Source organism: Microcaecilia unicolor, chromosome 4, assembly GCF_901765095.1.
Source record: "Microcaecilia unicolor chromosome 4, aMicUni1.1, whole genome shotgun sequence".
NCBI classification, from domain to species: Eukaryota; Metazoa; Chordata; class Amphibia; order Gymnophiona; family Siphonopidae; genus Microcaecilia; species Microcaecilia unicolor.
Window position 1 is genome coordinate 205568152 of NC_044034.1, and position 20174 is coordinate 205588325.

The window sequence follows — 20174 nt, forward strand, 5'->3', positions numbered from 1 at the left end:
CAGGCACGCCCTGGCCACATAGGAGCTGCAAACTGAGGCCTGCAAACTTAAAGCAGCCGCCTAGAAGGACGACCTTAAGGCCGCCTCCAATCTTCTATCTTGGGCGTCCTTTAGGGCCGTGCCACCTTCCACCGGCAACGCCGTTTTCTTAGTCACCGCAGTGATTAAAGAATCCACGGTAGGCCAAAGAAAGGCCTCCCGTTCACTTTCAGGCAGGGGATAGAGGCAGGACATAGCCCTAGCCACTTTGAGGCTCGCTTCCGGGACATCCCATTAAGCCGAAATCAAGGTGTGCATGGCATCATGCACGTGGAAGGTTCTAGGCGGGTGCTTCGTCCCCAGCATAATGGCGGAGCCAACAGAGGCTGAGGGAGAGACGTCCTCCGGAGAGGAAATCTTCAAAATGCTCATGGCCTGCACAGGTTGGGCAAATCATCTGAGCGAAAGATCCGCGCTGCAGAAGGGTCATCCGCTCCATCCGAGCGGGAATCCGTCTCCTCCAAGGAATCCCCAAAGGACCGTTGGGAGAACTCAGATACGCTGCCCTCATCTACATCAGAGGAGACAGAGTCCTCTAGGGCCTGGAAATCCACCAGAGGGCGTTTGCTTCCGGAGGCCTCAACCCCCTTATCAGACAGGGGGGCAGGGGCAGCGTTTTGCATAAGAAAAGCCTGATGCAGCAGCAAAATGAATCAGGGGAGAAGCCCCCCGAACTGTGCACTTCTGCAGCTTGGGCCACGGCCCTAGACGCACCCTCAACCGGCGCTCGCAAGAGCGGGGGAGAAACGTGCTGCGCATCCAAAATGGCGTCCGTCACGAAACTCCGAGAAGGAGCAGCGCGGGAAGAACGGCGCTTAACTTTGGCCACTTTCTTACCGTCGCCCGAATCAAGGACGACCATAGTATTAACGTCTCCCAGCTCGAGGGCGGCCCAAGAAGAAGCCGTCCAAGCAGAGTGGTCGGCCAACATGGGCGAGCAGCGGGGGATGGGCGCTTATGGCGGGAAAAACCGCCACATCGGAGGAAGAACCGGACACTGACCGGACTCCAAACTGATGCTTAACAAAGGCGATTCAGGTTTTGAAATCCCCGCATCCCCGCTAGACGCACCCACGCGGTCTGGGGAGCAAATCCTCGCGCCCTCGCCGTCCGACGCCATAAGCCACGTGGAGACCAAACGGGGAACCCCCTGCCCGCTATAAAAAGGTAAAATTACCTGCTTCCCGCTCCGAGCTGTAACGAACTGGTGTCCCAGTGAGCAGCTGCAATAAACGTTGAAATAAACGCCCTTAAGGACGTCCAAAACTGTTTTTTTTTTTCCAACGGAGCCAGCGGGAGAGGGGAGAAAAGGAGAGACCTGGCACCACCAGGTTTGCACTTGCTCAAGAAGAGCCCTCAACCCCAGGTACTGAACAAAACCTAAAAATTAGGCTTGGAGACCTAGCCAGAGCTGCTGCTGTTTGTGACCACCACCTGCTGAGATAGAGAACATACTGGGGAGTTTCCGGCAGCACATGACCACATATAGGGAGGCAAAAGGATTGCTCTCTATCTCCACCTGCTGGTAGATGGACACAACCCACCAGTCTATGGGTTGATCAGCATGATGATATGGAAATGCCCATTATATTCCTATGGGCCTCTCAGTGTGTAGTCCCAGCTGATTTTTAGCGCGAGCTAAAAACGTTAGTGCACTTTAAGATCCCCATACATAGGCTGATCAATTGTGGCAACAGTCCTGGGCCACGGAACATGTGCTACCACTACAAATCATGGGTATCGAATCCATCTACCAGACAAAACTATCAATCTTAGGCCATGACTCTTCCCTCTCGCTCCTCCCCAGGGACTGTGTTGGTTTTGTACCATCACTGTCTTCCCTTAAGCATTAAGTCTCAGAGAAACTCCTATGCCAGTTGAAAGTATGAACCAAATTCTCACCAATCATTCCATTCACTGTTCCGAACAGCACTGAGCCCTGGGTGGGTGTAGAAGTTTCGCCCAGATTCTGCATGACAAGTGAACCATGACAGAATACATTCACAAACTCGCCCAGGTGAAACAGACCCACTTCCTGAAGGTGTTGTCGTTCCTCATCCGTCGTAGCTGCACTGCAAGGGGGAACAGGGATCAATTTAAAAAGTCTCTCTCTCACCTCACAGAATATATTACAGAGACATAAGGAATCACGGTACATTACAATCCAAAGCACTGACCAAGTGGCCTCCAGATGTAACCAATAATCTGATTACATATTTAATCTACAAATGTTTCACATCTGTACATCACACACGAGATGCCACCTGTTGCATATATCCAAAAATTTCACCTTTCTAGCTACAAAAAAAAACCAACAAAAAAACCCCCAACTTCTAATGACAGTTACATTTCTAACAATTTAAAAAAAAAAATCTGTTATGGTGCCTGCATTAGCTACCAGCAGCAAACACATTGCAGTTTGAGGTAATTTGTCTAGTTTAATTGGGCTTTTGTTTAGGAGTCAACCACTTTAGCCAACAGACCTTTGCCATATTTGCCAGTCTTCCATGAGAAATCTTTTTAGCTGTATGGCCCAATTTGGTGGAGTGTCCTCCCACAAGATCTCAAGGGGTCTAGTTACTTTCACTTCTGTCCACACCTTCGGAGTACAGCAGAACAAAATGAGGCAGTGATCTGCAAATGCTCAAGCAGTGCAGATAAAGGGCAGACCAAGTACACAAGAAGATTAAAGTAGTAGGCAATTTATTAAACAGTAGAGATTAAAAAAAAATATAAAAACCGTGCCCGACATGAGAGAAGCTGTGTGGAGTACTGCTGAAACTGCTGTGGCTATCTGCCATTACTGTTAGTTCTAGAGAAGTGCGTTTCAATCATTCCACCTAGTCATATGACCCTGACGCAGCCTTAAATAAGTAAAACGTCAGGCACTGTTTTTCACCACACCTTGAGGGAAGGAGTGGGAGATTTGCTTGTAAATTGCTGCTGGATGGTAGATAGGGAGGAGAATCAGCTAAAGGTTTTTCCAAATATGATTTTAATTAGTTGTATAGTTACATGTATTATTATTTTGGTTTCAATCTGCTTGATACATCTATAGCAGTATGTCAAGTAAATAAATCAAATCAATTTATTCTGGTTAGATGGAAGGCAGTGCTTGAAAGTACACAACATCAATAATAACAAATATTCTTTTCTATTATTTATCAGATATTTTCCACATACTGCCCCAGAATAACTATGCTGTTGCAGTACAACATGTGTGAAACAGACCAGTTATTATTACATTTATTTTCCATGTTCAAATCCCAGCCTGGAATATCTTTGAAGGGGTGCAAAGTGAGCAATGAACTACACAAACTGTTTTAAAGCAGATAACATTATTTTGATGATCTCCAAAAACATTCCCACAGAAAAGAGATTGAATCATATTCTAAGTCTTGTTTCCGTGTTTTTTCCAAACCTAGATTGCAAGACTAGAAGAACCAGTGTTGTTAATACTCCTGTTTTTAATCTACATGGATCAACTGTACTATGTTTCAATCAATATGGTGGCAGAAGGCACTTAAAAGCTTGGAAAGAGGCAAGTTGAATTTCTCAGCAATTTTCAAGTCAGACAAACTGTATACTTTCTTTCAATATCCTCCATACAACTCTCACACCAGAGATATTTGAACAGTATGAAGAGGATATACACAGCTGTACAAGGTCATTCCCACAGACAAGGTTTCTCCACGAAGACCCAAGCTCTAGAAACATTAAGGCCATTAATTTTTCACACACACGCACTATCACAATCAGGGCTAATGTAACACTGCAACTTCTGGGGGTAACATATACAAACGCAACTTATAACTTCTTCTTTCCTCACCTGTCCTTCTGACACACAAAGAGGTTAAAGGCATTTTCTGCTCCGAGAAAATTGTCATCATCAAGTATCTCCACAGCACTCATCCAGTTTGGGTTAAAATCCCGAGCAATCTTGTAAGTTTAAAAAGAAACGCAAACAATTACAACCAATATAAAAAATAAACATTGGGCCCTACATTCAAAGAATTTATGCTCCTAACTTTGGGGTCCTTTTACTAAGGTGCACTAATGGATTTAGTGTGTGACAATGATTAGGGTGAACTAAATGATTAGAAACCTATTACATTCCTATAGGTGTCATTATTTAGCATGCGCTAAATCTGTTAGTGCACCTTATTAAAAAGGACCCCTTTGACAGTTATGCTCCTGAGTTGGTCTCTCTGAAAATTTACTAGGGAAGAGTAACATAACATAGTAGATGACGGCAGAATAAGACCTACACGGTTCATCTAGTCTGCTCAACAATTTAAACTCATATGTGCTACTTTATGTGTATACCTGACCTTGATTTGTTTCTGCCATTTTCAGGGCACAGACCGTAGAAGTCTGCCCAGAAACAAGGCCCACCTCCCAACCACCAGCCCCGCCTCCCCCCACCGGCTCTGCCACACAATCTCGGCTAAGCTTCTGAGGATCCATTCCATGGATTTAGGTGGTGACAGAAGTGGATTAAGGGCGGGAAAAAAAACGTAGAAGCTTAACACTGATTTTCAGCATTAGACTCATGAAAGACTCCAGAGGAAATTGGGAAGTCATGGGATAGGAGGTAGTGTTCTATTGTGGATTAAAAACTGGTTAAAAGATAGAAAACAGAGAGTAGGGTTAAATGGTCAGTATTCTCAATAGAGAAGGGTAGTTAGTGGGGTTCCCCAGGGGTCTGTGCTGCAACCACTGCTTTTTAACATATTTATAAATGACCTAGAGATGGGAGTAACTAGTGAGGTAATTAAATTTGGTGATGACACAAAGTTGTTCAAAGTCGTCAAATCGTGAGAGGATTGTGAAAAATTACAAGAGGACCTTACGAGACTGGGTGTTTAAATGGCAGATGTTTAATGTGAGCAAGTGCAAAGTGATGCATGTGGGAAAGAGGAACCTAAATTTTAGCTATGTCATGCAAGGTTCCACGTTAGGAGTCACCGACCAAGAAAGGGATCTAGGTGTCGTCGTCGATGATACGTTGAAACCTTCTGATCAGTGTGCTGCTGCAGCTAAGAAACCAAATAGAATGTTAGGTATTATTAGGAAAGGAATGGAAAACAAAAATGAGGATGTTATAATGCCTTTGTATCGCTCCATGGTGTGACCGCACCTCGAATATTGTGTTCAATTCTAGTCGCCGCATCTCAAAAAAGGTATAGTGGAATTAGAAAAGGTACAGAGAAGGGCGACGAAAATGATAAAAGGGATGGGACGACTTCCCTATGAGGAAAGGCTAAAGTGGCTAGGGCTCTTCAGCTTGCAGAAAAGGCGGCTGAGGGGAGATATGATAGAGGTCTATAAAATAATGAGTGGAGTTGAACAGGTAGATGTGAAGCGTCTGTTTACGCTTTCCAAAAATACTAGGACTAGGGGGCATGCGATGAAGATACAATGTAGTAAATTTAAAACAAATCGGAGAAAGTTTTTCTTCACTCAACATGTAATTAAACTCAAATTCGTTGCCAGAGAATGTGGTAAAGGTGGTTAGCTTAGCGGAGTTTTAAAAAAAGGTATGGACGGCTTCCTAAAGGAAAAGTCCATAGACCATTATTAAATGGACTTGGGGAAAATCCACTATTTCTGAAATAAGCAGTATAAAATGTTTTGCACTTTTTTGGGATCTTGCCAGGTATTTGTGACCTGGATTGGCCACTGTTGGAAACAGGATGCTGGGCTTGATGGACCTTTGGTCTTTCCCACTATGGCAATACTTATGTACTTAGACTCATAAATTAGACTCAAATGTTGTCAAATACATGGCAGGTCTAAATTTATAAGCATCAGTTTTAAGCTCCTAAATTAAACTGTACCTTTTAACCACTGCTGAGGAAATTCAGGCCATCTGAAGGCAGTAGAGGCTTTACACACAGTTCTGCCAGTACATCTCAAGACTGACCTAGGAGTAGCCTAGTGGTTAGAGTACCAGTCTTGATATCCAGAGGTGCCCAGTTCAAATCCCACTGCTTCTCCTTGCAAATCTTTGGCAAGTCACTTAACCCTCCATTTCTTTCCAACTAAAACTTAATCCAGATAAAACACAATGTCTCATCCTCTCATCACAACACAACAAGTACAAACCCACCATTATAAGTACCCCAAACCTTTCCCTTCCTGTCTCAGACAATCTGAAAATCCTAGGAGTCACAATTGACCGAAATCTTACATTAGAAAACCATACGAAAAACACAACAAAGAAAATGTTTCATTCAATGTGGAAGCTTAAGAGAAAAAGGCCTTTCTTCCCTAGGGAAATATTCTGCAGACTGATACAATCAATTGTATTGAGCTAACTAGATTACTGCAATGCAATTTATGCCAGTTGCAAAGAACAAATTATTAAGAAACTCCAGACTGCACAAAACACGGCAGCCAGACTCATATTTGGCAAAACGAAATATGAAAATGCCAGACCCTTAAGAGAAAAACTACACTGGCTTCCACTAAGAGAGCGCATTACGTTCAAGGTCTGCTTTCTGGTTCATAAGATCATACACGGTGAAGTCCCGGGTTATATGTCAGACCTTATAGACCTACCTAAAAGGAACTCTACTAAATCATCACGCACGTTCCTGAACCTTCACTACCCCAGCTGTAAAGGAGTGAAGTATAAATTAACATATGCATCCAGTTTCTCCTATATAGGTACGCAAATATGGAACGAATTACCTAAATCAATAAAAACAACATACAACGTAAATAATTTCCGCAAATTATTGAAAGCTAACCTATTCAATAAAGCATACTATAATAATCCATCCTAAATACTAGTTATTTAAAATTTTACATCGAATCTTCACTTAAACATTGTTCTGTACTTCCCGATTGTCCATATTAATCAACAAGATCAAAGTTTAATTTTCCTGATTGTTCAAGTTAATCTACCACGATTGAAGTTAATCCAACACCTTTTATTTCTGATTATGAAAATGTACTTTCTTTAACTGTATACTTAATCCTCTCTGTTTCCTTTACCTTAAATATGTATTTCTCTTCCGGAATTGGTGATCACCATTACGGAAAATGTAAGCCACATTGAGCCTACAAATAGGTGGGAAAATGTGGGATACAAATACTACAAATAAAGTACAAAATTAGATTGTGAACCCTCCAGGGACAGGGAAATACCCAGTGTACCTGAATGTAACTCACCTTGAGTGAGGCAGGATAAAATTCTAAGATGCACTGAAGATTTTGATGGTGGGAGATATTTGTCCCATTGGATGTTATACTGTGCACTAGGGATCAAGGGCTGTTACATGAAGAAAGTCTGTTTTCAAAAGGGTCATAAGTACATAAGTAATGCCACACTGGGAAAAGACCAAGGGTCCATCGAGCACAGCATCCTGTCCATGACAGCGGCCAATCCAGGCCAAGGGCACCTGGCAAGCTTCCCAAACGTACATTCTATACATGTTATTCCTGGAATTGTGGATTTTTCCCAAATCCATTTAGTAGTGTTCTATGGACTAGTAGCGCTTTAGAAATGGTTGTTGTTGTTGTTGACTTGTCCTTTAGGAAACCGTCTAACCCCTTTTTAAATTTTGTCAAGCTAATCGCCTTCACCACGTTCTCCGGCAACGAATTCCAGAGTTTAACTATGCGTTGGGTGAAGAAACATTTTCCCCGATTTGTTTTAAATTTACTACACTGTAGTTTCAACGCATGCTCCCTAGTCCTAGTATTTTTGGAAAGCATGAACAGACGCTTCACATCCACCTGTTCCACTCCACTCATTATTTTATATACCTCTATCATGTCTCCCCTCAGCCGTCTCTTCTCCAAGCTGAAAAGCCCTAGCCTCCTTAGTCTTTCTTCATAGGAAAGTCGTCCCACCCCCGCTATCATTTTAGTCGCCCTTCGCTGCACCTTTTCCAATTCTGCTATATCTTTCTTGAGATGCGGCGACCAAAATTGAACACAATGCAGTTGCACCATGGAGCAATATAACAGCATTATGACATCCTCATACCTGTTTTCCATACCTTTCCTAATAATACCCAACATTCTATTCGCTTTCCTAGCCGCAGCAGCACACCGAGCAGAAGGTTTCAGTGTATTATTGACGACGACACCCAGATCCCTTTCTTGGTCCGTAACTCCTAACGTGGAACCTTGCATGATGTAGCTATAATTCGGGTTCTTTTTTCCCACATGCATCACATTGCACTTGCTCACATTAAACGTCATCTGCCATTTAGCCGCCCAGTCTCCCAGTCTCGTAAGGCCCTTCTGTAATTTTTCACAATCCTGTCGCAAGTTAACGACTTTGAATAACTTTGTATCACCAGCAAATTTAATTACCTCGCTAGTTACTCTCCTATGCTGGGACATCTATGTTTTTTGAATGTGCATATGCAAATTATTTTTTGTGATTTTTCTTCTAAATTTTGGGATTCGATTTGAAGTGCGGTTATATTATATTATTAGTTTTTGATATAGTCCTTGGTTTTAACCAGTTTTTTTTTTTTTAGTTTTTACACTGTTTTTCCAGTCTCAAGGAAGCCTATGATGAGAAGTCTATTGAAGGTGTCTAATTGTTTATATTTGCACCTTGGACCTATATCTTAATATGGCCTTACTCCAATCGAACCAGGGTTAACACATAGGTTAACTACGGTTTGAAATAGGTTTCTATACTGACTCCATACTGCTGTTTACAAACTCCTGAATACAGTTCAGAACACTACAGCTGGCTCTACTGAAAGCCAGCCTTTTCAAGATACACTTGCCTCTTCTCTTCCCTGCCCCAGGTTCCAACTCTTCCAGAGAAAGGGTGAGACAGAACACATACCTCCTCAAAGTTGCCCTCCATGGGTTTGTAGGCAAGCAGCAATACCGAGCGCATTAGGTCTCCCACCAGGATAAAATCTCCCTTTGTTTTCAGATATAAAGCCATGATGTTATTGTAATGGTTACATTCAGTGCGCAACTCCTTTTCTGCCGTCCACTCATACAATCGAACCTGAGAAAAGGAAAGACAGCTTATGTTAAACATACATCACTTGCTGTGGTCCCTTCTGGTACAGCTGTATATGAAAAGAAAGAGCAGAAGCTATACATACTTAGATCATCAATTTGAGACAGTCAAGCTCACCATTCCTTCTCCATTAGCTTTCATGTACAACATCGAGGAGAAAAAGGGAAAGGAGGAGACATACAGGAAGGAAAAGATGTACAATTTTCTTGCCATGTTATTGCCCTCTGCTCCCACTACAGCCCTCTTCGCTTGCTGCCCTTGGCTCTGCTTGCTTACCGTGCTGTTGATACTGGCCAGGAGCTTCCCATTAAATTCTACCATAGAATAAACAGCACCTTTCACTTCCTTCTCAGCAACTGTCTGGAGTTTCCCTGTGAGACAATAAACACCACATTAAGCAACTCCTGATACGTTTAGCACTTTTATGAACAAAGGCTCACAAACAGATGCACCCACAGATATGCCCATTACCTCACATGGCAAGAAAAAAAGCACCAAAGGCCCCAAGAGCTGGCGTGAAGGAACTAATTTTATTAGAAGACTGAACACAAGATGTTTCGGCAAATTGCCTGCATCAGGAGTCAGATTTATATATATTCCTGCACATATGAACTTAAACTCAGTCAAACAATGTGATCCAATATATACAGATGTGGCTCAATTCACTTGAAGCGTGAAAAAACCCCTGCAAGTGTGTAAAATAGTGCAGTAGACGCATCCAATGAAGTCGCAGCTTAAAAAACGACACTACAAATCTGGCACTTAAGGACTTTTTTTTAAATTATTTTTATTGGAGATCCAGTCTTGCCACCTTCTCAAGCAAAGAAATTTGACCGAGTGACTCCACTCTTAATCCAACATCAATGACTTCCTATCCAGTTCAGATTCCAGTTCAAAACCAAGATCTTGATTCTAACCCCAAAATTCTCTTTGCATCTGCTCCCATCTGTACTCTCTTATTACCCCATATTGTCCAGTATACTCACTGCGATCTGCCTTTGAAAGTCATCTATGCATCTTATCTGTTTATCGCTCCCAATTCGAATCAACAAGCCATTCTTTTTTCTTTACTGCTCCATCCTTATGGAACTCATTGCCACCTGACTTACCTAAGGTTTAGGTCTGTCTTAAAAACTTCTCTTCCAGAAAGCTTTTAGGACTCAACTTTCTGAACAGTGAGCCACAGTGTCCCCCCTCTTGCAGCAATGTTTCAATGACTTGATCTGTTTTTTTTCCTCCCTCTTTCTCTCTTTTTTCTTTCCTCCTTAAAGCATTCTTTTCCTATTTCAGATTTCAAACTGTAACTCACCTTGAGCGTCTCCTCATTTGGCAGTATATCAAGTAAATTACAAACAATAAACAAACGTAAACAATATATTGCAGATGGATCTCAGGGAGTACCAGGGGAATTGCTCAAGCTACCCAAGGTGTCTGATACAGAATCCAAGATTCACATCTGTACATCAGCTAGAGAGTACTACTGCTTAGCACACTTTGATCTTAGTGGGCAGTTTCACCCCTCTCCCATCCCATAAATGAAAACAATCTGCCAAAGGAAGAGCTTGCCTTTGCAATGGTGTTGTAGAATCTTGTACCCAACACAGAGTTAGAAATTATGATTTTAAGATAACAGAATCTGCCAGCTGCATTCAGTTGCACATACAAAAATTTGAACACGTGTTGGCAGACTCTTACCATCAGAATACTGAAAGACAACAATGCGGCCCTGCTTAGGCTCTGCCTCCTCTGGGTATACCATCGCTGTGCCCACAATGAAGTAAGTGTTGATATCTTTTCCAAGCTTGCAGGACACTAGGCTCAGTGCATACTCATTTTGCAGAAACTGATGGGCATGGAGCACTGAGGGGGAGGAATGAGAAAGAAGAGAAAAAAAGAATGAGAAAAGATGGGGAAAGGAAAAAAATAGAAAGGAGTAAAAAGGAGACAGAGAAAAATGTTACACTATTTTTACTTTCTGCTCTTTCACTACAACAAGCTTTAGTAAAAATTTTATCTGCCTTCCCTGAAATAAACAAACAAAATAATCATCTTGCCATTCTAACCCCTCCTCACCACCATCATCATCATAATATAATTTTGGTGGTACAGCAAATTCCAATAAACTAAACTTTTGTCTTCACTGTGCTCTGTCACTACTTCTTGTTGACACTTATTTTGTTAACTACAGGTTACATTTTCTGCTTTTATAGGAAACCTTTTCCAAATCATTTGCACAGAAGTATGGAAACCTCAATAAACTTGTACATTGACTGCCTGCTGAGAAGAGATTGATTTCTCCCCCTGGACAACAGTGATCAGTTTTGGAGAGAACTTGACTTCTCGCATGGGATTCATATTTTCTCCCCTTGACTCTCTTCCCACAATTTTTATGTTCCTCTTGGAAAATGAAAATTTGTCTTGCACATCAAAATTCTCAATCACTGTCATGGAGAGCTTCCTTACACCCATCTATTAAAGCACCTCATCTTTTCCCCCCCATCTCTCTTCAGGGGTTTGGCACAGTTGGGTACCTTCAAAGGTGTGTTGGTCTATAATGAGCAGGTTGTGAACCTCTACCTCCTCTCCAAAAGATGTCTCATGTGGGGACGTACTACTAGAGAACAGCTTACTGGAACTCACACTGCTGGAAAGAGCCTGAGGAACAGGGAGATATGTAAAAAGAAATTAGTTCTTACCTGCTAACTTTTTTCCCCCCGAGTCCTAGCAGACCAGTCCTGAACAAGTGGATTATGCTAGTTAACCAGCAGATGGAGAATGAGAACAAGAGACAGTGATCCCCCACCCTGTAAGGGCACCCTACGGCCTGAATTCCACAATATTTTGCTAAAAATACCCCAAAACAATGGTAATGCAGCATGGACATGAAAATAAATTAACTTCTCCTCCTTCCTTATATGGTCAAAAATCAATCGTAATTACCTGTACTCTTTTTTTTTTTTTGGTCTTTTTGGGGCATGGGGTGGGGTGGACAGAACTAGCAAGAAAGTAGCAATCTTAAAATAATAAACAACCAGTCTGAACCAGGAGGGTTTCTGGACTGGTCTGGTAAGACTCAAGGAAAGAAAATTAGCAGGTAAGAACTAATTTCTCCTTCCTTCTTTTCATCACCAGATTAGTCCAAAACATGTGGGATTTCTCAAGATGGAAAACTGAGCAACATCTCCCCCTCAGAACTTTGGCTGCAAATGCTATATCTTTCTCTGCAGCAATATCAATTCTGTAATACTCGACAAATGTATGAACAGAGGACCAAGTTGCCTCCCTAGATGCTGCATACAGTTCTGCCCAAGTTCTCGCGAAGTCCTTTGTAACATGTGCTATTAACACTTGAGTGATTTGCTTACCCGCTGGAATATAAGCGGAAGAAGTAATGTCAAGCCCATGGACAATAGAAGCTTTAGAAGCTGCCGGGTCCTTCCTCACTCCAGCAAACAGAACAAGCTCTCCAACCTCTGAAACTCATTGGTCATCTCCAAACAACATATAAACATCTGGAGAACATCTGAGAAATGCAAGGATTTACAATCTACATTGCAATCATCCCTCTTACAGGAAGGAAGATTGAGCGACTGAGTCAAACGAAGAGACAACCTTTAGAAGATGGGAAGGAATAATCCAAATAGAAAGCCCTGCCTCTGTAAAACAGAAATGGATCACTGCATGATAAAGCTTGCAACTCCGAAACTCGTCAACCTGACAAAATGGTGTCTTTAAAGTGAGATCTTTAGGAGACACAATCTTTAATGGTTCAAAAGGACTGAAAAGGAGGTCTAACCTGATGGTCCCTATCAAAAAATGAACTATATCATTACAAGCAGCTAAAGAAGTCTTCTCCAATCAACCTCAGAATGTCCTTCTTGAAGAAATCTGAGCAATGGAGAAAGGAATGCAAGGCCTTGCTAGAACACAATGTTTCAAATATTCACTAGACTCACATAGGCACTTGAGGTAGAATGTTTTTGGGCTTGGACTACAGTGGAGATAATATAGGAGTAACCATTATGCCTTAGGCATGCCTACTTAATGGCCAAGCTGTAAGACAAATTGGAGCTGGATCTTCCATCACCACTGGCCCTTGATGCAGAAGTCCCTTCTCCTGAGGAAGCCACAGAACAGCCAAACCAGATCCGCATATCAAAGGTCTTCTGGGCCAGACCAGAGTGACCAGAACCACTTGACTGGGATTAGCAGAAATCTTTTAAAGAACCCTGCCCAAAATGGCCATGAGGGAAAGACACAAAAGAGATCCTTCTGCAGCTAGGGTTAGACCCAAGTGTCCAGGCCTTCAGAACAGAGTTCCTCACATCAACTGAAGAATCAAGGCACATTCACTTTGGACTACGACATCATCAGATCCATGAGAGGCTTTTCATTGGCCACATCCACTCCCCTGGATCAATGGAGTGCCTGCTCAAGAAGTCCGCTTGAACATTCTGGACGATGGTGAGCAGCTGTTAGATCTAGAAGTTATATCTGTACCCGGTGCAAAAGCAGCACAGCCTCCTGAGCTATCGCTGTACTCCTTGTGCCTTCCCGTCCACAGATGTAGGCTACCACCGTTGTGTTATTGGAAAATACTTTTACCGCTCTGCCCCTCATCATTCCCACAAAGGACAGCAATGATCTCCAAACTACTCTAAGATCCAGACGATGATGGACCACAATGCCTAGATTGGAGACCACCTTTCCTGAGCTACATGATTTTGGCAATGGGTTCCCCATTCAAAAAGGCCAGCATTCGTTGTCAGTACCAACCAATCCCAAGGTTGCAGAGATGCTCCCTCTGAGCAAGCTACGCAAGAGAAGCCACCAACTCATGCTTTTCCTGGGCTTCGATGTCCAAGGGCATCTGAAAAAGGAATCCATTTCAAGTTTGGCAGCCTCCTGATCCATGAGGGACTAATCATCCGACACTCCGTCCAAAATCCACTCTGCCCAGCAAAAACAGGCCCTAGCAACCAAATCCCCACAAACAGCTGCTTGCACCCGCCAGCACTGCCACGTCAAAACTCTGCTTCAAAAGAGCTTCTATTGTGGCAGGCAGGGCCAGTCACAGTCTAAGGAGACCAGGAAACAAAAGGTTGGTCAGGCCAGGGGTGTGCTGGTAAATTTTTAACAACAGGCTCTTTCTCCGGACGTAGCCAGCTCTGCAGTTGGAAGGGCCAGAGGTGGCCGGGTGGGGGGGGGGGGGGGGGGAGCAACACTTGCCTCTCTCTCCTCCCTCCCTTCGTACGGGCACGCTAGGCATACCTTAGCTGGCAACCAATAAATGGACTGCCACCACTCCCAACGTCTTGCTCTGAGCAGCATGCTGAAACTTCTCACACATACTGGAGAAGTCCCAGCCTGCTGCTTAGAGCTGGAAACAAGGAGTGGGGAGCAGCAGCAGTCTATTTACTTGGCTGGCAAGGCTCAGCATCCCCATCAGTAAAGTAAAAGAGAATTCAGCAGGGGGCCCAAGCCCACATTTTGGGAGCCAGTTGTTAAAGTAGCCATGGAGGGCCCTACTTTAACAACCGGCTCCCAAAATTCTTAAAAACTTAACAACCAGCTCTTGCGAGCCTGTGAGAGCCTGCTCCAGCACACCACTGGGTCAGGCAGAGAAAGCACTGTAGTTTTTCCTATTCTCCAATAAAAGAAGGAAAAAGGGATAAAACTTTCTTTACTTGAGCAAATAAGCTGGCAGGTTGCTGGAACAGACAGAGGTCCTGGGAGAAGGAATGGGTAGGATGCAAAACGCAGGAAGCTGGCCAGGCACACAGCTTGGGGAACAGAGGAGGACTATGGGAATTATAGTCCCCTGAAAGTGAGCAGAGGATTCCTTGACTGCCCAGCAGGCAGTGTGAGAGGGACAGGCAGACTGGGAGCTGTAGTAACATAGTAGATGACAGCAGATAGAGACCTGTACGGTCCATCCAGTCTTCCCGAAGAGATAAACTCATTACACAAAGGTGATACAACATATGTGTACCTGAACTTGATTTGTCCATGCTATTTTCAGGGCAAAGACCGTGGAAGTCTGCTTGGCACTGTCCTCGTTCAAATACTTTTGACGTTGTTATCGAAGCCCTTGATAAGTTTCATTCTAGCCCATCCAAATCTATCCAGCCACGTACTGGCTTTGTTTGCCAATTACCAGTGTTACCACCTAGTCTCCACTAAGCTTCTCTGGATTGATTCCTTCTAAACAGGATTCCTACATGTTTATCCCACGCATTTTTGCATTCTGTTGTTGTTTTCATCTCCACAACCTACCGCAGTAGGGCATTCCAAGTATCCACCACCCTCTCCGTGAAAAAATACTTCCTGGCATTATTCCTGAGTTTTCCTCCCTTCAACCTCAATTCATGTCCTCTAGTTCTACCACCTTTCCCTTTCTGGAAAAGTTTTGTTTGCGGATTAATACCTGTCAAATATTTGAACATCTGTATCATATCACCTTTCCTCCAGGGTATAAATCTTCAGGTCATCAAGTCTCTCCTTGTACATCTTGCTATGCAAACTGCATACCATTTTTGTCACTTCTCTTTAAATTGCTTCCAGTCGTTTTACATCCATAGCAAGATACAGCCTCCAAAACTGAACACAATACTCCAAGTGAGGCCTCAACAACGACTTGTACAGAGCCATCAACACCTCCTTTATATCCCTCTCTATGCAGCCTAGCATCCTTCTGGCCGTAGCCACTGCCTTGTCACATTATTTCGTCGCCTTGAGATCCCCACACACCATCACTCCAAGGTCCCTCTCCTGAGCTGAGCTTACCATCTCTTCCTTCCTATCCAGTACATCTCTTTTGGATTTTTGCACCCCAAGTGCATCACGCTGCACTAATTTACATTACATTTTAACTGAGAGACCCTTGACCATTCTTCCAACCTTTGGAGATCCCTCCTCAAGATATCTACGCTATTGGCTATCTTCATGTCATCCACAAAAAGGCAAACCTTTACTTCTAACCCTCCAACAATGTCTAACACAAGTTTATTAAACAGAATTGGCCCCAGCACCGACATCTGAGGCACTTTACTGCTCACTTTACTTTCCTCCGAGCGGGTTCCATTTACCACCACCCTCTGTCACCTGTCGGTCAACCAGTTTCCAATCCATTTTACCACGTTAGGTCCCAAATACCAGGAGCTGTTCACTGCAGGGGAAGCAGTCAGTCATTAGCTACCTTCCATCTGAGGAGGAGGGTATGACTCTCTGGCTGCAGCAGGCAAGTAGTATATTAACAAGCTTTGCATGCAGAAAGGAGAGAAACTAGTCCTAGAGAGCCAGGTGCTGCCCCAGACAGCCAGGAAAGGGTTGGGGGAAATTAGGCTGTTCTTTAACAGGTGCTCTGTCTGAAGGAAGGGAGAAGAACTTGGTGTGAAGCTATCCTGGGAAGGGTGCTCAGAGGCACAGGATAAAGACAGCTGCAAATATAAGGTACAGCTGATAAAAGGACTGGGAGAGAATGGTTTAATGCTGCTCTGTTTGTACAGTGGGAGGCATGCTGAAGGTGAAGCCAACTCTGGGAAGGTGGACAGGGCCACTGAGAGGATGAAGGAAGAAAGGGATGTCAGCTACACTCTAGAAGTTTGCTATTAGGCCAGGTGAAAAGAAAGCCATAGGAATTTATTTATTACATTTGTACCCCGCGCTTTCCCGCTCATGGCAGGTTCAATGCGGCTTACATAGTAGATAGGGTTTCAGTGTATTGCAGAGAGAATTACAAGCTGTAGTAAAGCTGTAGTAGCGTACCATGATAGAAGTAGTTAGGTGATATAACAAGAGAAGGAGTAGTGGAGGTGGGAGAGTTAGGGAGGGGATGAGTTGTATTAGTCGGGAGATTTGGTGTGAGAGAGTAGGGGGAGGGAGGAGTTGTGGGAAGATTGGTGGGAGGGGGGTCTAGTTCATTGTCATTAACGCTTGGTTGGTTGTTGTGTGCATGGGTACGTAGGTTTAAGTTGGATCATTTGGGTAAGCTTGTATGAAAAGGTGGGTTTTCAGCAGTTTCCGAAAGGTTAGGTGGTTGATTGCTTGAATAGATCTTGGTAGGGCGTTCCAGAGTTGGCTGCCTATGACAGAGAAGTTGGATGCATAGTAGGTTTTGTACTTGAGTCCTTTGCAGTTGGGAAGGTGTAAGTTGAGATAGGTTCGCAAAGATTTTGATCCGTTTCTGGGTGGAAGGTCAATTAGTTTGTTCATGTAGCTTGGGGATTCTCTGTGGATAATCTTGTGAATCAGTGTGTGTACTTTGAAGTTTATTCGTTCTTTGATAGGGAGCCAGTGGAGCTTTTCGCGTAGAGGTGTTGCTTGCTCAAATCGTGACTTACCAAAAATGAGTTTGGCTGCCGTGTTTTGGACAGTCTGGAGTTTTTTTAGGACTTGGGCCTTACAACCAATGAAAATACGATTGCAGTAGTCAGCGTGGGTAAGTACTGTGGATTGTACCAAACTGCGGAATGTTTTAATGGGGAGGTAGACACGTTTCAGTACCCACATCATATTGAACATTTTCTTCGTGGATTTACCTGATAATTTTCTTTCCATTAATCGTTCCCACTATTCTAGGAGCTCACCCATAGTTCTGAGTGCTTTCAGCAATGTGAAGAGATGTGAAGTGTTGGTTGCATTTTAGTGGCTTTATTTCTACCTGGTGCACCCTCTCTACAAGAGGTCCAGAGGTCAGATCTTTTAGATGGAGTTGTTCTGTCAGTTTACATTCTATTTACTCATTTGTTAAGGTTGTTGTATTGTTATATGTTCTTCTGAATTGTTTCCATACTGCTTGTCTATGTAAATACTGATGACCTGGGGTAGCTGGCTAAGGATATGAGGCACAGCTCAGTTCTATGTTCTCTAGCTGCTTCTGCTGCCTGATGGACATAACTGTCCCCGCGTGTCCTGGAATAGTGGCAGGACTAATGGAAAGAAAATGATCAGATAAGCCCTAATTTCTTCTTCTACCACTTTGCTCCTAGTATTTAATAAAGATACACATGTACCTATGGGTGTCTAGAAAATAGGCTGGAAATAGGTGCCAATGTTTCTTTCTTTACAACATCCGTCCCTTTCTTTCCGAGCACTCTACCAAAACCCTCATCCACACCCTTGTCACCTCTCGTTTAGACTACTGCAATCTGCTTCTTGCTGGCCTCCCACTTAGTCACCTCCCCCCTCTCCAGTCGGTTCAAAACTCTGCTGCCCGTCTCATCTTCCGCCAGGGTTGCTTTACTCATACTACCCCTCTCCTCAAGACCCTTCACTGGCTCCCTATCCGTTTTCGCATCCTGTTCAAACTTCTTCTACTAACCTATAAATATATTCACTCTGCTGCTCCCCAGTATCTCTCCACACTCGTCCTTCCCTACACCCCTTCCCGTGCACTCCGCTCCATGGATAAATCCTTCTTATCTGTTCCCTTCTCCACTACTGCCAACTCCAGACTTCGCGCCTTCTGTCTCGCTGCACCCTACGCCTGGAATAAACTTCCTGAGCCCCTACGTCTTGCCCCATCCTTGGCCACCTTTAAATCTAGACTGAAAGCCCACCTCTTTAACATTGCTTTTGACTCGTAACCACTTGTAACCACTCGCCTCCACCTACCCTCCTCTCTTCCTTCCCGTCCACATTAATTGATTTGATTTGCTTACTTTATTTATTTTTTGTCTATTAGATTGTAAGCTCTTTGAGCAGGGACTGTCTTTCTTCTATGTTTGTGCAGCGCTGCGTATGCCTTGTAGCGCTATAGAAATGCTAAATAGTAGTAGTAGTAGTAGTAGTAATCTTGTGGTGACGAAGCTTTTTATCCATTTAATGATATTTCCGCCAATCCCTAGTTTATCCAGTAGTTTTGTCAGAATGTTATGATTTACCATGTCAAATGCACTGGATAGGTCGAATTGTAGAAGAAGGATGTTGTTTCCAAATGATATTTCTTGTTTGAACTTGGATACTAAGGTGAGTAGTACAGTTTCTGTGCTGTGGGCTGGACGGAAGCCTGATTGCGACTCATGTAGAATGGAGAAATTTTGTATAAATTCGTTAAGTTGAGAGGTCACTCTATTTTCCATCAGTTTGATTAGTAGTGGGATGGAGGCAACAGGGCGGTAGTTGGTGATGTCGTTTGCTGGTTTCTTGGGGTTTTTTGGTATTGGTGTAAGTAGAATGTTGCCATGTTTGGTTAGGAATGAGCCTTGTTAAAGCAGGAAGTTTAGGTGGGTGGTAAGGTCTATAATAAAGCGTGCGGGGGGCATTTTTCATTAGATAGTTAGGGCAGGGGTCTAGGATGCAATGTGGAGAGTTTGGTGCCTGTCATGGAAACTTCCTCGGTGGTAAGGGGGGGGGGGGGGGTGAAGTTTGTCCAGGAGCGGTCAGCCGGAACTTCGTCCATGTCGAGGTTCAGTTCGTCGGAAAAGTAACGATGCTAGTGCAATCTTGGGGAATAGTATTGCAAAGATTGATTACTTTGTCATTAAAGTATTTGGCCAGCTGGTCGGCAGATAGGTAGTTTGAGGGTGATGTAACTGGACTGGTGTTAAGAAGATTCTTTATAAGTTGGTATTGTTTTTTGATATCTGATCCGCAGGTTGTAATTTTTTCTGTATAGTATGTTCTTTTGTTTCGTTTAATGGCATTTTTGTAGTTTCTTTGTGCCTGTTTCCATGCATTGAGGGTGATAACGTTTTTTGATTTGCTCCAGGTTTTTTCTAGTTTCCTGGTTTGTGATTTTAGGTTTTTTAATAGTTCGTTAAACCATGGTGAAGGGTTGCGTTTACGTGGAGTTTTGGTGTGTAGTGGAGCAATTTCATCCAGAATAAGTTTGCACCTGTTGTTCCATTCTGTAAGGAAGTGAGTCGAGTTTGGATTTATTGTCCAGTTGTTGTCGTAGATTTGTTGCCAGAAAGTTTCCTTGTCTATCCATCCTCTAGTGATGATTGTTATGGGGTCATGTGTTTTAGGCTGTCCCTTTTTACGCCAGTGTATTGAAAAGGACGCTTTGCTATGATCAGAACAGGGGGAAACAGACCAGCAGATGTCGGATATGATGACGTTTTGGTCCGTGGAGAATTTCTGGGAGATGACGTCGAGTGAGTGGACTTTGACATGGGTTGGTAGA

The 20174-nt window shown here is 43.4% G+C and overlaps 1 protein-coding gene across 2 annotated transcripts in view; it reads right to left on the reverse strand.

The window, feature by feature from the left end:
• The window catches only part of DDB1 (damage specific DNA binding protein 1), a 276368-nt gene that overhangs the window by 18973 nt on the left and 237221 nt on the right, over positions 1 to 20174 (reverse strand). For both annotated transcript variants that reach the window (XM_030201144.1, XM_030201145.1), the window contains 6 exons: positions 11578 to 11701; positions 10742 to 10906; positions 9323 to 9417; positions 8861 to 9031; positions 3869 to 3978; positions 1942 to 2111 (listed from right to left, as the gene is read on the reverse strand). In XM_030201144.1, coding sequence (XP_030057004.1) covers positions 1942 to 2111; positions 3869 to 3978; positions 8861 to 9031; positions 9323 to 9417; positions 10742 to 10906; positions 11578 to 11701 — 835 coding nt within the window. The remainder of the gene's footprint in view (positions 1 to 1941; positions 2112 to 3868; positions 3979 to 8860; positions 9032 to 9322; positions 9418 to 10741; positions 10907 to 11577; positions 11702 to 20174) is intronic.